The sequence below is a fragment of the Lissotriton vulgaris genome, chromosome 3_1, assembly GCF_964263255.1.
Source record: "Lissotriton vulgaris chromosome 3_1, aLisVul1.2, whole genome shotgun sequence".
Lineage (NCBI taxonomy): Eukaryota > Metazoa > Chordata > Amphibia > Caudata > Salamandridae > Lissotriton > Lissotriton vulgaris.
Window position 1 is genome coordinate 830,138,656 of NC_141689.1, and position 16,071 is coordinate 830,154,726.

General features: G+C 48.8%; 1 protein-coding gene across 1 annotated transcript in view; it reads right to left on the reverse strand.

Annotated features, from left to right (window-relative positions):
- Positions 1 to 16,071, reverse strand: part of LOC147727090 (uncharacterized) — a 681,874-nt gene that overhangs the window by 568,128 nt on the left and 97,675 nt on the right. The window contains exon 2 of the mRNA XM_086961139.1: positions 13,570 to 13,669. Within this exon, the coding sequence (XP_086817265.1) occupies positions 13,570 to 13,663 (94 nt within the window). The 5' untranslated portion in view covers positions 13,664 to 13,669. The remainder of the gene's footprint in view (positions 1 to 13,569; positions 13,670 to 16,071) is intronic.

Below are 16,071 nucleotides of genomic sequence, written 5' to 3' on the forward strand. Positions count from 1 at the left end.
GGTGTATGTTGTCGATGCCTCTCCATCTCATGAGATTGTAATAAATATCCTCTCTCTCTGGCTCCAGCGTTGGTCTTAGTTTGTGTTCCGTACCCCCGTGGACTATAGGTTGACCCTGACACCTTTGTTGGTCTGCCAAAAGACCCCCAAATCCACAAACATAAAAACAGTTTTTTCCAACGACCTGGAATCCCATGAGATTCTACACACCTCCCGGACAGGCTTCCGACCTAACCATTGGACGGAAACTGCACTTCTAACAGTAATGGAGGAATCCAGGAAAGTTCTTGATCTAGGAGGCACAGTGGCAATTATCGTGCTCGATTTAAGTGCTGCATTTGATACGGTAAACCATGGCATTTTATTGGATAGACTTAAAAGTGGTGGGAGTGAAGTTGGAGCTAAGCGCGCATCCAAGATGGTCGCGTGAGCACAGGGCTCCCGAGACCCTCGCCGCCTCCCGCATCTATCCTGTCACAGATCCTGATACAGACGACGGGTCCTTATAGACATCACCCTGCTGACACAGAAGCTCTTTTCAGAAATCGATTCGGCTGCCGGGAACCGGACTTACTCCACTTCGAAACTTTGCGGCCTACACCGATGAGCAGCCCGGGACTTGAGTCCCCGAGATACCCAGGTGGCAATTGAACAACAATGGCCAGTGGAAGTCGACCAGTGCCCCTGAAGTACTTTCGGTTTCGTTTTTGGTCTTTGTTTATCCTAACCTGCTGCCGTTTGACTTTGTTGGCCCATGGTCCACCACCGGTCGAACGCTTGCCCTCTGCCCCTCGTCTCTGGACTCTACAAGTCAGCTTTGTGAGGAGCCATTCAAACTAGGTACCAAAGGCCCCTCCGGGGCGCGTCGCTCAATATGGCGAGCAAGTCAGACAGCGAGAAGCGGACCACTAAGGTTACGCACCGAGGGGGTGCCACCCAATCCAACAATATGGACCGCTACACCCGTCCAAAAGGGTCCCCCAGTGGTGTTGGTAAAGCTCTGGGCGAGACCGGGGTTGGCTCCCCAGCGACTGAAGAATTGACATTGCGAGACGTCATGGGCGCCATTGCAAGCATGAAGACCTCCATTGCCAGCAGTACGAAACATTGGCTTCAAAGATTGACACGCTAGCTATCGATCTCAACTTGATCAGGACTGATTTGGCGAAGACCAACAAGCGGGTCAAGTCTCTGGATATTAAGACCGCCAGTCTTACGACCGACGTGTCCGATCTCCAGACAGAAGTACGTAATCTGCGGTCCTCTGGTGACTTGTTCGCCCGTCGGCTGGATGACTTCGAAAGTCGGGCTAGGCGCAACAATGTGCGTATTATCGGGGTTCCGGAGAAGCCCACTGAATTAACAACGGATCTCCTTGTAGAGGACCCAATACCGAACCATCTGGCCCCCAAGGGCCTCAGTAACTTTTTTGCAGTGGAGCGCGCTCACAGAGTCCCAGGTGGGAAACATAAACCGGGCGCCCCTCCACGGCCCATCATAGCCAGGATTTTCAATTTTAGGGACAGGGACGCTATCCTGCAGGCGTCGCGGACCAACGGCCCCACGAAATTCAAGAATGTGACCATCGGTTTCCACCCGGATTTCACGCAGACTGTACAAAAACAGCGGATGGGATTCATGGAGGTGAAACGGCGACTTCGGGACATGGGCTTGAAATACCCTATGCTCTTCCCTGCCCGACTACGCATTGAATATAAGGAACGTGCGCTCTTCTTTGACCGACCCGAGGTCGTCAGTGACTGGCTTGATACTCTACCAACGCATCGAGATCACCCGGAGCAATCGGGGGTGCTGACGGTGGCCCATCGGAGCAGGAGGAGTGAGTGCTCACCGGCATGCGTGCTCAATAGACATTGCAGCAGTGGTTCGAAGACTTTTTGTGTTTGTATGTATATTGGTAAATACCCAGAGGCGGTGGGGAACCGGGACTCTTCCTCCTTCTAGGGGTTTTTTCTCTTTTTGTAGATTAGTTTCACACTGGGGCGACAGGCACACTGCAAGTTGGGGTGGCTTTTTGGTCTAACGCAGGGGTGCAGGGTGGGGGGTGTTCGGGGAATTTCTTTGGGGGTGGTGGGGGGGACTTTGTTTCACATTCGTTTCTTTCGAGGCTACGTACTACTGCATATTTTGACTTTGGTGTCTGTCTCGTTATGGGAGGGAATCTGTCTTCATTTCTGGGATGGGGGGTAAGGGGCTGAGGGTGCTAAGTTGGAATGTTAACGGTCTGGGGGACAGGATAAAGCGGGGGATAGTATTGCAGTATTTGAAACGTCTTTCCCCTGATGTAGTGTTGTTACAGGAAACGCATTTGATAGGGAACACATGCCATGCAATGAATAGACGAGGCTATCGTCTGGTAGCGCACTCTGGATTCACTACTGGGTCGAGGGGGGCTGGCGTTCTAGTCAGGAACTCCCTCCCCCTGGAAATAGACGACACTATACTGGACGATAGGGGACGATATGCAGCTATTACGGGCAGGTGGGAGGGGAAGACGATCTCCATACTCTCTGTTTATGTCCCGCCAGGTTTACAAACTACGACGTTTTCTGATTTGGGAAAAGTGATGTTGGGGCTCCCGAGGGTATTTTGGTAGTGGGTGGTGACTTTAATTCTTTTGTCTGTGGTAGGGAGGACCGCAGCCCCCCCCCCCCCCCCAGGGATCTTGTGAGATCGCAATCTTGGCTGGGTAACTTCCTGGAAACACTGGGTCTGGTGGACTGTTGCAGGCTGCTGCACCCCGGACAAGCACAATACACCTTTCATTTCGGGAGCCTTTCTAGGCTTGATTATGTCCTGGTACCGGCAGTGCAGGCCGTTTCGGTGAGAGAAATTAGGCACCTAGCCAGGGGTATCTCGGACCACTCCCCACTTTGGCTCTCTATTGATATACAGCTGGGAGCGGAGGGTCGAGTGGCTCCGATTAATCCCTGGCACCTTCGCAATCCCAAAACTAGGGCTGGTGTGGTTCAGTCTATGGACCATTATTTCGCTGACAATGTTGGGTCGGTGTCTTCCTACATTTCATTATGGGAGGCCTTCAAGACGGTAACCGTGGCCAAACTCTTTCATTGATTGCTAGTGCAAAGAAAAGTAAGAATGAGGAGGTTGTACGACTGGAGACTGAAATTACTGGCTTGGAAGAAGAGCTGCAATCTGGTGTTACACAGGAGGGGTTACACGTTTTAGCCCTTAAACAGTTTGATTATAGAGCACTGGTGACTGATGCGGCCAAGGCTATGAGTCGTGAGCAACAGGGGCGTCTGTATGATGTTGGAGATAAAGCGGGGAAACTGATCGCCTGGTTGGATAAAAGGGAAAGACTGAATCGCGTTGTGCCTGTTATTGAGAGAGCGGATGGAGTGCGGGTTGTGGACCCTGTTGAGATAGTGGAGGGTGTCGTACACCACTTCCAAAAGGTGTATGCGCCGGTCTCAGACAGACCGGAGGAGGACTCGCACTTGTTGCGTAGAAATATCGAATTGCCCAGCTGGTCTGATTCGGACAAAGAGCTTATGGAGGCGGAATTTTCTAACGATGAAATAGCGCTCGCAATCCGCTCCATCCGCTCGGGGAAAGCAACGGGCCCGAATGGCATCCCCATCGAACTGTATAAGTTGTGTCCCAACAAAATGGCGCCGCACCTTCGTCAGAGGTTTCTAGAATCGCGAGATGTCGGGTCCCTTCCCCGAGATCAGAGACCGACGTCCATTGTTGTTATTCATAAAGAAGGGAAACCCCAGGACCTATGTGCATCGTATAGACCGATATCGCTCTTGAACGCCAAACCTAAGATCTTGGCAAAACTTCTGGCAAACCGGCTGATTAAGGTGATCGGCGACCTGATACACCTGGATCAGTCCGGGTTTATTCCCCACTGCGCTCAACCTGCGTCGTCTTCATGGCGTCTTGGCGAGAGCGGAGTCACTGTGCGAGCCGGCCATCTTGGTCTCCTTGGATGCCACTATGGCCTTCGATACGGTGGAATGGCCATATTTATGGGCGGCCCTCGTGATATTCGGTTTTGGCCCCGGGTTCATCAGTTGGGTTAAACTCCTATACGAGGAACAGTTGGCTCAGGTGGTGGTTAACGGCAGAGTCTCGGGATCCTTTGTTCTTGGGAGGGGTACGCAACAGGGATGCCCTCTAGCTCCATTGCTCTTCGCGCTTGCCTTAGAACCCCTTGCTGCTTGGCTGCGGTAGGAACCGTCGCTTAAAGGCATTAGGTGGTCCCCTGACTTCGAAGACCGCATATCGCTATACGCAGACGATATCCTGCAATATCTCACTTCCCCTCAGAAGTCACTGGGGGTACGGTTTGATGTACTTAGCTCGTTCGGGAAGAACTCTGGTCTGGTGATTAATTGGGCTAAGTCCTGTATTTATTCACTCACCGGAGAAGTACCCCCCTTGCCGCGTGTCTGCCCGATACCGATCTCACACACTGGTTTTAAATATCTGGGGATCTTCATATAACTAAACCCCGCAGCTCGGTATGAACTGAACCGGCTTCCCCAGCTTCTCCGGCTCAAATCCGACGTGACGGCTTGGTGCGGCCTACCGCTGTCCCCGGTTGGGAGGGCAGCTCTTTTCAAGATGATGTCCCTTCCCCGATTCCTGTATGCTGTCTAAAATATGCTTGATCTTGTGCCTGCCAGTTACTTTCGCGAGATTGAGAGCCTACAGAGGAAGTTGATATGGGGGGGGGCGTCCTCGCATTGCCCTAGCGAAGCGGACTTTGCCATGGTATGATGGGGGCATTGCGTTGCCTGACATTAAACGTTACTACTGGGCATCCCAATTAAGTGCAATTAATCATGCAATGTACGGCCCTGTCCCTAACCCTGCATTTGAAATGGACAAATGGCAGCTGCCGGGAGGGAACTACAATAGAGCGCTATATTCCAGATCGACTGGGAGGAAACTGACTGGGCCCACCGGGGTCGCGGTACGGGTGTGGTGAAGCGCAAATGCAGCTATGGGGTGGTCGGACGTATTGACTAGAGCGACTCCGCTCTATGCTTCGGAGAGATTGGGCAGTCTTTGGACCACGAAAGGCTTTGAGAAGTGGGACCTCATTGGTATCAGCAGGGTCGGGGATCTCTGGGTCAAGAACAGGGTCAAGACGTTTGACGAGCTTAAATCGGAATACGCGCTTAGTGATGAGGAGCATTTTCGTTACATGCAGATCCGTCATGCCCTTGGTTCGGTTTTCCCGGCCGGGACCGTTATGCCGGAGTCTTCCCCTCTCGAGGAAAGAGTGCTTGACGGACATGTCCCGGATAGCACTATCTCCCTAATATATAAAAAACGTATTAACGATCGATCGGATTTGCTTTCGCAGCTTCGGGGTGCTTGGACCGGCGATGGACTGAAGTTGGATGATGAAGATTGGCAGGCTGCGATATCTTCTCCTAAAGAGGTCGCGATTCCGGCCCGTCTCCTGCTGGTGCAATTAAAAATCCTGCACCGGATCTATATCACGGGTCCACGGCTGCTGCAAATAGGTTATTCTGTGGATGGGTTGTGCAAGCGCGGATGTGGTCTGATTGCTACCTTCCTTCATATCATATGGGAGTGCCCTGATGTTGTGGTGTTTTGGAACCGTGTGCATGCCGTCATGGAAGAAGTTACGGGAGTTTCGCTGTTGCCGGAGGCTAGACGCTGTTTACTGAATGTATGGGAACCTAACGATTATAATGTGGCACAGATGCAATGGGCTACCCTTGGTAATATGGTAGCTAAAAGGGACATAGCTCAACTATGGGGATCCCAAAGAGCACCTCTGATTTTAGCCTGGAAAGAAAACATGGACTGGTGCATGTTTAGGGAAAAAACTGTGTACATCGCTCGTGGTAGACCCAAGAAGTGGGGGAGAATATGGAACCAATGGAACCTATACCGCGGGGAGATTTGTACTCCTCCTCTGGCGGAGGTCCCTGAAATACCTCTGTCCCCGTAACCGCACATTCCTTGTTTGGTACATACTTCTGCTGATGCTGTGTCCACCCGCTCCCGGCCCCCCCCCTTCCCGAGATTTCATCTCTATACATTGCATATATCATTTAGTTTCTTTCTGCCTCACTAGTTATTTTAGTTTATTTTTTCATTGTCATTTCTATATAAGTAAAATGTGAAACCTTTAATTTATCCTGCTTACCACCACAGAACTTTTCAGAATAATATGCGGAATCGCTGCCGGACCCTCGGGTTGTCGGCTAAATAGCTGTGTAACGATGCAATTTTGTTTTTTTAAGTTTCGTTTTAGCAACGACCGGCCCCTGTGGTTGTAGGCCTGCAATTGTATTGTTTTCATCGAAATAAAGGTTTTCAACAAAAACAAAAAGTGGTGGGAGTGGCAGGTAATGATCTCTCGTGGCTTAAATCCTTCTTGACAAATAGAACTTTCCAAATATTAGAAGGCAGGCACACATCAAGAAAGATCCCACTTACCTGTGGGGTCCCGCAGGGTTCGTCGCTGAGCCCCACCCTTTTTAATGTGTACCTTAGGCCATTGGCCGAGTTAGTTTTCTTTATGGGGCTCAGATAGTTACATATGCCGATGACACCCAATTGGTGGTAGCCCTCAATCATCCGGAGAGGAGCACTATTGACCTTGAAGCCTGCCTGGGACAGGTGGCCTCCTGGATGGACCAATCATACCGGAGGCTTAACAGGAACAAAACCAAATTCAAAATTTAGAGGCACATTCAAATATAAGCTGGCCAAACTGCCTAGGCCTAGTCCCAACACCTAAAGCCAGGATAGAAAGCCTAGGAATCTGGCTCGACAGATCTCTCAAACTTGACCACCAAGAGGTACAAGTAGCAGCCACCTGCTTTGGTATCCTAAGGCAACTAATGAAGATACTACCATTACTCCCAGAAACCGCATGCAGAACCATGGTACAAGCATTAATACTCCCCCGGCTGCATTATTGTAATTCATTATACCTAGGCACTCCGAACACAACAATAAGAAAACTGCAAGTAGTGTAGAATTCTGCAGCCAGACTACTACACAACATCCCCAGAAAGCAGTTGGCGAAACCAGCTCTGAAAGTACTACACTGGCTGCCCATCTTAGAACGCATAAGGTTTATATCTCTTTGTATTGCGCATAAAATCCTCTGGGGCACAGGCACAAAAATGAATTACTCTCTTCTAACTTTCCACTGACCTCTGCGTATTTGACGTTCAGGAAACAACTAAAATCATGGTTTTTCCAGAAACTAAAGTAATACCCTAAACTGCCTGTTTTTGCATTTAGCGCTGGGATGCCGAAGGGTAGCCATGCGCTTTAACAAGAATTATTATTACTTTTTTTTATTATTTTTTTTTTTTTAAATGGGAGAAAAATCCAACCGAATGGTACAATGATGCATCTAAAATACAAATCATAATATACTGCCAATAACGCATGTGCAGAGGAGCAGTCTGCAACACACAACTAAGACCATAGCAATCGTTCGGACACTGAATATCATCTGACATAATGATTAATCAATTATGACATTGCTGTAATCAATGAAAAACAATAAATGATGTTGACATTTGGAACCAAAAAACATTACAAATATCCTAATGCACCCATGCACTCATTAGTATACATCGGGGCAATTGATGACACACCCTAACCCAACCAGTGCGGCGTACGCAGATAAAGTAGAGTGGACAGCACATGTTCAGTCGTGTGCAAATGCTCACCCCACCCCTTCCGGAACAATGGAGCTCCCTGATTGAGACTGCCGCTCCTCGGACATCTTAGCAATGTATGAACGATATGGACCCCAAATATCAACGGGGCGGGATGCCGAAGGGACCAGCGTAGAATATTCCACACTATTAACATTACAGAACGCCATGCTCCGAAGCCAGGAACGTAAACCCTGGAGGTCGCCTAGCACACCAAAGCAATGCAACTTCGCGTTTAGCTAGCAGAAATCCAAGTGCAGCGAGCTTGCGAACTGTGCGTGGAAAATTAGAAACATAGCCCAGCAGCGCTATTTCGGGGGTAGGAATGAATACAATACCCAACATGTCGCCAAATGTGCGGTGTACCTGAACCCAATAGTCGTGCAGGAAAGGGCAGGTAAATGAAAGATGGGCGAAGTCGGCATGGGGAGCTTTACACTTGGGACAACAGTGGAGTCTGCTGGGGTCAATCTTTTATGAAAGTGCTGGAATGTGATAAAGCCTGCGAAGAAATTTGAAGTGTATGAGTTTGGGTCTAGTGTTGATGGACACTTCTTTCGTGGCCCTACAACACTGTGCCCATTGTTCATCTGATATTGGTTTACCCAAATCACCCTCCCATGCAGCGCGCACCCTAGAATCCAAAGAGGGAAGCAAGGCACGACAACTTATACAGCTTAGATACCATATGCGTCCCTGTCCAGCTTTGTATGATAAACGTGAGCGGTGCGGTGTCATCAGGGGGAACCGGGAATGTGGGGAACTTGGCGCGCATCATGGACCGAACCCTAGTCCAAACAAAAGAATCTATGAATGTGCGGTCAATAAAACGCTGGTCATCCGAGATAGAAAAGGCGTGACCCTCGGAGAAGAGATCGCCAACGGTGTGTATGTGATATTTAGTCAATGTTCGTTGGACCACAGGTTCTCCGGTTATAGGGAGCCAATGAGCGTTGGGCAGAGGGAGGGCAGGAGAATACAATCGGTCCAGACAAATCAATCTGCGCACCTTGTCCCAATCCCAACAGGTGGACCAGACAGACTGTATGTCTTGCGGATCTCTAGGAATACCCCTGGGGAGTATGTTGGGAAGCGGCACAGGAAGCACCAGGTCAGCCTCAGGCTTCAAATACAGAATTCGGGCGTCCGGGTGGAACCAGGAATGTGCATAGGAACATTGTGCGACCAAGAAATAAAGATAAAACTCAGGGACAGATTATTTCAAGTACTAAAGGCTCCAGATTAACATGAGTCATTCTAATGTACAAAATCGTGTCATCAGCATACAAAGATATTAAAAGAGGGCGTGTGCGTAACTGGAGACCTCGATGGAGGTGCTTCTCCTGAAAATGGCGAACCAAAGGGTCCATCGCCAGGATAAACAGCAACGGGGAAAGGGGACATCCTTGGCGCGTACCGCGAGACAATGAAAATTGTTCAGTAATAGTGCCATTCAAGCGCAACCGGGCCTTAGGCACGGCGTATAACAAGGCAACTGTAGAAAAAAACAACTCAGGCATCCCCATGCGCCTCATAATGGACAAAAAAAGGGCCACTCCAAGGAGTCAAACGCTTTCTGAGCGTCTAGGAGTACAGCAGCGGCCGGAGTGGAGGGTTTTATTCTATGCAATACGGAGAACAGCATCCTCAAATTCAAGGAAGTGGAGCGGTGAGGTACAAATCCCGACTGTGCCGGGGAAATGATGGACTCCATCAAAAGCGAGAGTCGGATTGCCAGAACCTTGGCCAGGATCTTGTTATCAAGATTAAACAAGGAAAGGGGCCTGTATGAGCTACAAGAAGTAGGATCTCTGCCTGGCTTTGGGAGAAGAACAATAATCGCCTCACGGAGAGTTGGCGGCAAGATGCCGGAGTCCAGCGACTCTGCGTACATCTCCACCAATCCCGGGACCAATTCTTCCTTATATGTTTTGTAGAAATCAGCGGAAAAGCCATCGAGGCCCGGCGCCGAGGAGCCCCTCAATGAGTCGATGGCTTCTACTATACTGTCCGGAGTGATAGGTGTGGCCAGGAATTCCTGCATATGCTTTTCAAGATAAACCATGGCAATCTCGTTTAAATAAGGCCCGGGGTCTTTCCGGTCCCCCGAAAGTGTGGATGCATATAGGGTCTTGTAATACGACAGAAAGGTGCCACAGATCTCCGGGTGGAATGGTGCATCGCCCCCTGCGGGTCCACAATCTCCGTGATGTATGATGCATGATGTGGAGGTCGGAGCATCTGTGCCAATAATTTGCCAGGCCTATCGCCTTCCCCATACTGTTGCGCTGTATATTGCTTACTCAAAAAACGCAGCTCTCTGTCTGCAGTCTCCCGAAATTCTAGCAGTAGCTACAAGCGCCTGGCCTCTCTGACACTTGTCGGGTCGTCTAATAACTCTCTACCTATTGCGAGATATCCTTCTCAATGCGGGATAAAGTGGAACGAATGTCCCGTAAAGCGCCCACGTGTTTGGCGATACACACCCCATGAATAGTGGCCTTGAACCCTTCCCATAATGTCGACCAGGACCCCACCGACCCAGAGATGAGGTCAAAATAGTCATCAATGGCACGTCGGATCTCTTCAGTAAAAACAGGAACAGTTAAAGCCCTTCCAGGGAACCGCCACTGTCTTTCATAACCCCCCCAGTCTGGGAATCTGTAACGTGAAAACAATGGGGGAGTGGTCTGACAGCGTGCGCAGTAAGGTGAGAAGACTTTCGACCCAGCCCGCCACCCCGGGGGAAAGAAGCCAGTAGTCCAGTCTAGTCCTTGTATTGTGGTACCCTGAATGGTGTGTATAGTCCGGCGAACGCGGGTGGAGTCGAGCTTCAATATCAATGAGGGAGAAGTGAGTGCATATATCAGACAGTACAGAGCGGGAACAGGCTTAAATATCAGGGGAAGAAGAAGTGCGATCGCTAGCGGGAGTCATCAACAAATTAAAGTCCCCACTTAGAACCAACAAGTCAACATCTATCGTGAGGAGCTTCACCTGTGGCTCCTGGAAAAAGGAAGAGGTGTCAACATTGGGGCCGTAAATCCCCACCAGTGTAATCATGTATCCCATAAGCACACCAGAGACAATCAAATATCGACCGACACTGTCTGTGATGCTACTGGTTAACACAAAGGGCACACATTTATGTATGAGTATGGCAACTCCCCTAGCATATCTACTAAAATTCGAGAAAACTCGATGGACCCCCTGCCCCCCCCCCCCCGAACTCCTGGCAACAGAAGCTGAATCTGCAGGTGCCAAGTGTGTTTCCTGTAAAAAACAATGTCAATATTATGATAAGAGACATAACTAAAAACCTGTCTGCGTTTCCTAGCATTATTCAGGCCCCGAACGTTCCAGGACATCAGTGATAGTCTGGAAGGCCCAGACTGAAGTCCTACTTTGGCCATAGGGCAAATTAAATCAAAGTTGAATTGAACTGTATGCTCCTCCATCCCCTCTCAATTGCACCGTGAATGCCATAACAATAAAATATACAAAAAAACAAAATAAACCCCACCCACCACCCAGCCTCTTTACATCCCCAAAAAGGCAGACCCTATGTGAACGTACAATAGAACTTAAGGATACCCATGGCAGTGACCAATGAACCAATCGGTGGGCCATCAAAAAGAAACCCCAAAAGAATAAAGTCACAAGGGCATTCGCCATGGGGGGCAGCAGCGCCACACCGAGGTGACGGCCGAACTAAACAAATCAATGCACAATAAAAAAAATAAACCCAAAGAGAGCAAATATCAAGTCCTGCAACACAAGGATCATTACAAAAGGATATGTCGGAACGAGTCCTCAGCCGGGCCCTGGGTCCGCGAAGAGATCGACACTGTTCTGTGATCCGCCGAGAGTCGGGGACTGGGTTCCAGTATCAGTGGCTGAGTGGGACCCCTGCTTCCTGTAGGTCTGGCAGAACTCCTGAGCCTCCATGGGAGTGTCAAAGATACAGAATCTACCAGCCACATCCACTCTAAGCCTCGCTGGATACATCATGCCATATTTAAGTCCCAGATTACAAAGGGTCGCCTTGACTCCAGCAAACTTGCGCGCGCCTCTTGGACAATTAGCGTGAAGTCCAGAAAAAAGGACAAGGTGCTACCCAGCCATTGAATCTCTCCCTTCTCTCGTGCAGCACGGAGGGCATCATCCCGGTCGCGGAAGTTCAGGAGCCTAGCAATGATCGGGCGGGGTGGTTGCCCAGGGCGAGGCCGGGGCCTCAGTGACCTATGGTGGCGTTCCACCACAAATCCATGTGTGACCACTTCCCTGCCAAACAGATCGATGAGTAGTTGTTCGTCAAAAGTGTCCATGCGCCCTGTTGAGGTTGTCTCCGCCACGCCGATGATATGGATATTGTTGCGTCGGCTACGCGCTTCTAGATACTCATTCTTGATGGCTACCTCTTTGAGAATCTTTTGGGCACGCTCTAAGCGTTTTAATAATTTTGTGGCATTGTCCTCAACATCCGAAACCCTGGACTCCACCACGCCCAGGAGGCGGTCATGGGCCTGGACCTTGGTCCCCATATCTGCCAGCTTTTGCTCGAGGCTATCGAAGCGACTGTCCAATGACTTGAAACCCGCTCCCATTTCGCCCAGCATGGCAAGGATGTTGCATCTTCCCGCTCAGTAGATCCCGTAGCCCCCGCAGAGGAGCCTGGCGGCGCGTCCGATGTATGGAGGGAAGACTTATCAAAACTGAGCTTTCGTTGATCGGGATCTTCCTTCCTTTTTACGGCGGTAAAGAGCGTAGAAATGGCAGCGCAACCAGGGCAATGAAACAGGAGACGTGGGCCGGCCATCAGCAAGGGAAGCGTGAATGACCACCGAAGGAATGGCTCACCAAATCTCCCCACGAGAGGCAGCCATCTTCACAGGCCCGGCGGACCAACACCCAGCCAGCAACAAAAAGGCCACCGCAGTCAACAGCGACCCCTTCACTGGGATGCCCAGAGCAAATAGAGCGGCCGTCCAGCCTCCAGGCTCAACGCAACAGGCACCACGTTAATGGCCTCCACAGCCTGCGCCCACCACGGTCAGGAGGCACCCTGGACAAGGCCAGGCGCGGTGTTCCCCCTCAGCTGCAATGCCATCGCAAAGATGGACAATAGGGAAGGGGGGCAGAAGCATTGTGGCGCTCAGGCGGCCACAAAGCCAGCGGGGGGCGCTGCCACCCGAAGCGCCCAGCATCCTCCCCAGACTTCCCCACAGTCCAAAAACCGCCCAGACCCAACCGCATGCCCAACCGCCAGGCCCGCTACCCGAGGCCCCGGCTCGGGACGCACCAAGGCCCGAGGCCACGAACGTGTCGCGGCAGTCCGGCGCCCCGCGGCGCGACACAAACCAGGCAGGTAGCGGGGGGAAGGAGACAGGCAGCCAGAGGGCCACGGGAGACAATGAGGTGAGTAGGGGCGTGCCAAGCACAGCACTTACCCCACGGCCGGGCGCAGAAAGGGATGAAGCCACCGAAGACCGGGAAGCCCTCGATCCCCTCCGCCTTGCGCTCCACACACGCCGTCCCCACAAAGATTAAAGCCGCCAGGAGGGGCGGAGGAGCCACCGCTGTCGGATGAAAGTGTGTTGCAGGTAAAAAGACGACGAATTACATGCTAATCCGCACTATCGGGCGTCTGGACGGTGGAGCTTCACTCTGAGGCAGCCATCTTGGTCGCCTCCGTGGGCACGCCCCCCTAACAAGAATTAATAATAATAATAATAATATTGTTTAATATGTTTGTTTTTTACTGTTACCAACTTCTTCGAATTTAATTAATACAAAGGGTGGTGTTTCAATAGTTATGCTCACAGCAAACAAGTGTTCATACACATTACAGTACCTGGAATTTCAGGAGGTGGAAATGGAGGTGGAGTATATTGTCCTATCATGTCTTGCATCAGAGCAGAGAAAATTTCTTTCGAGACGTGCTCCATTTGTATCTGTTGGAAAATGAAATAAATCATGAATAACTCAATAAATAGGATCTATTTCTCAAAATGGTGTTGCTCGTTTTTTGTTTCCTTCTTTGTGGAAGTGTTCCATACCACTCTCTTCTATTGCAGCTTTCAAGTAAAATGTAAGAAAAAGTGAGATGACAATAATACTTATGCTGTCTTTGTAAAAGTCCAAATTCTCCACATCGCACCAGAGCTGATTTGACAACTTAAGTAGCATGTTTGCATCAAAGTTGATTTCAAATGAAAGCCATGTCTTATGTTGGTGGTGCAACGTAAAGTTTCTGGCTGGCAGAAGACCACTGGAATTTTATTAAGGAGTGTTAAACAGAAAAGGTCAGAAGCTGTGGACCATTTCTAAGCACTACTTTATGACTGATGGTCAGTACTTTGAAAACACCTCTTGGTTTGTCTAGCATCAACAGTATAAGTGCTAGACAAGCCAGGAGATATTTTAAAAGTACTGACCATCAGTCAAAGTAGTGCTCGGAAAGGGTCCACTGCTTCTGACCTTTTCTGTTAAACACTCCTTAATATAACTCCTATGGTCTTCCGCTAGCCAGAAACTTTGTGTCGCTCCTCGCACACATTGTGAATGTTAGGAGTTCTTTCAGGGACAGTTCACCAATGTAAGGCATGGCTCTCATTTGAAATCAACATTGATGTAAACATTGATTAAAATTTGCAATGTACCTCCTTTCTGGCTTGTGCACTCCTTTATATATTGTGAAATGGGGCTTTTCATTCACAAAGATCTTTGAACAAACATTTAGTATATCATTGTGTTTGAAACCCAGCACCCAGTATTCTGCACCATCTTAAATAGTTTTGGTCAACCTGCTTCAGCCACTGTGCCTTCTGCCCTGGAACCTTTAGCCATTGGCTTGTGACACTATCATATCCTGGATCACGTCAAATGAGAATGTTATCCTCACCATTATTGTATTGGCTGTTGTGTTGTGTCCTTCCTCCAGTGAAATGCATGAGGGACTATTTTTCAATTGAAGTTAATAGGTGAACAGACCAACAGTTCAGGGGAGCGAGCACTGGTAAAATCATCTAAAAAACGGATACTACAGAAAAGGTAATGTTTTTTTCTATTGCATCCATTTTTAGATTCATGTGTGCTTGCACGTCCGAGCCACAAATGATACCATCATGAAAAGTAAAGGAATGGTTTTTCCAACAATTGATTACTTTGCTCTCAAAAATGCTCTGATCGACTCTGTACTCCCACTTCCCTAGGCCCCCACTTCAGCTTCTTGACCTATGTGTTCCTTCCAAAGCCAGTAAGGGTCCCCAGTTTAGATAAAATGGGACTTGCCACAGAAGTACTCACATCAAGGTATTGTGGTAGCCCTGGAGGATGCTCAGCAACACCATAAAATCACTAGTATGTAATTCACTAATATATTAGTACATAAAAGAGGATTGATTCTTTATGCACCCATTCATACATTACGATGGATACGTTTTCAATGAAGCAGTTCACCATGCATACTAAGAAATCAATTCAACAACGAACACCTGTATAAACTGAACTTCAATGTTACCAGTAGACCATTCTAAACCTTTCTTAGACCCTGGGAAATTATGGACAGTATTTCTCCATAATATTCCTGGGTTCTTTATGTGGCCAACCAGTGCATTTATATTTATTTTCAACTGTAGAGCAGCGTGCCTTTGACAAATAAAAAAACGTTTTATTTGGACTGCTATAGTGTCCTGTAAGGTGAACCATAACTGATTGCTTGAAGAAACCTTACCCAAAAACAACGATATTTGATGTTGCCCACTGGAGCAACCACAAACATGGTGGTTAAGATTATGCAGACCTGACTCGGAATCAGCAGGTTGGAAGAAGGGGAATCTGGAGTTCTTTGCAGAGACCTAATAGGTTAAATTGTTTGCAGTGTGCTTTGGTGGAAAAATCAAACTCCTTTGGAGTATGTGAAAAGCAAGTTATTAGAAAGTAAGCATGTCAGAATGCGTGTCCCTTTTCAGTAGTGCCTACATAATACTAATAATACTAATCCCTCATACATTGCAGAACGCTTTGTACTGAGGATTTTGAAGATGTATTCCAATAAACAATTTTCAGGATAGGAGTAATGTGGACTAGAGAAATGTTTCATTTCCTCTTCGTTTTGCATGACTTTGGCTACATAAACTTAATTTTTTCCACGTATCCAAGATGGTACATTTGGATACTCAAAGAAAATCACTAAAAGCGAAAACCAGCCACGGATACTTTTTGTCTCAACAGAATACATTTAATAAACACAATACAGCACTACAAATAAGAGAAGAGTGTAATAGCGACGTACCGGTGATCCCTAAAAGACCTGCCTAGTAACTGTTACTGAAAAGGGGTATACACCAAGTTA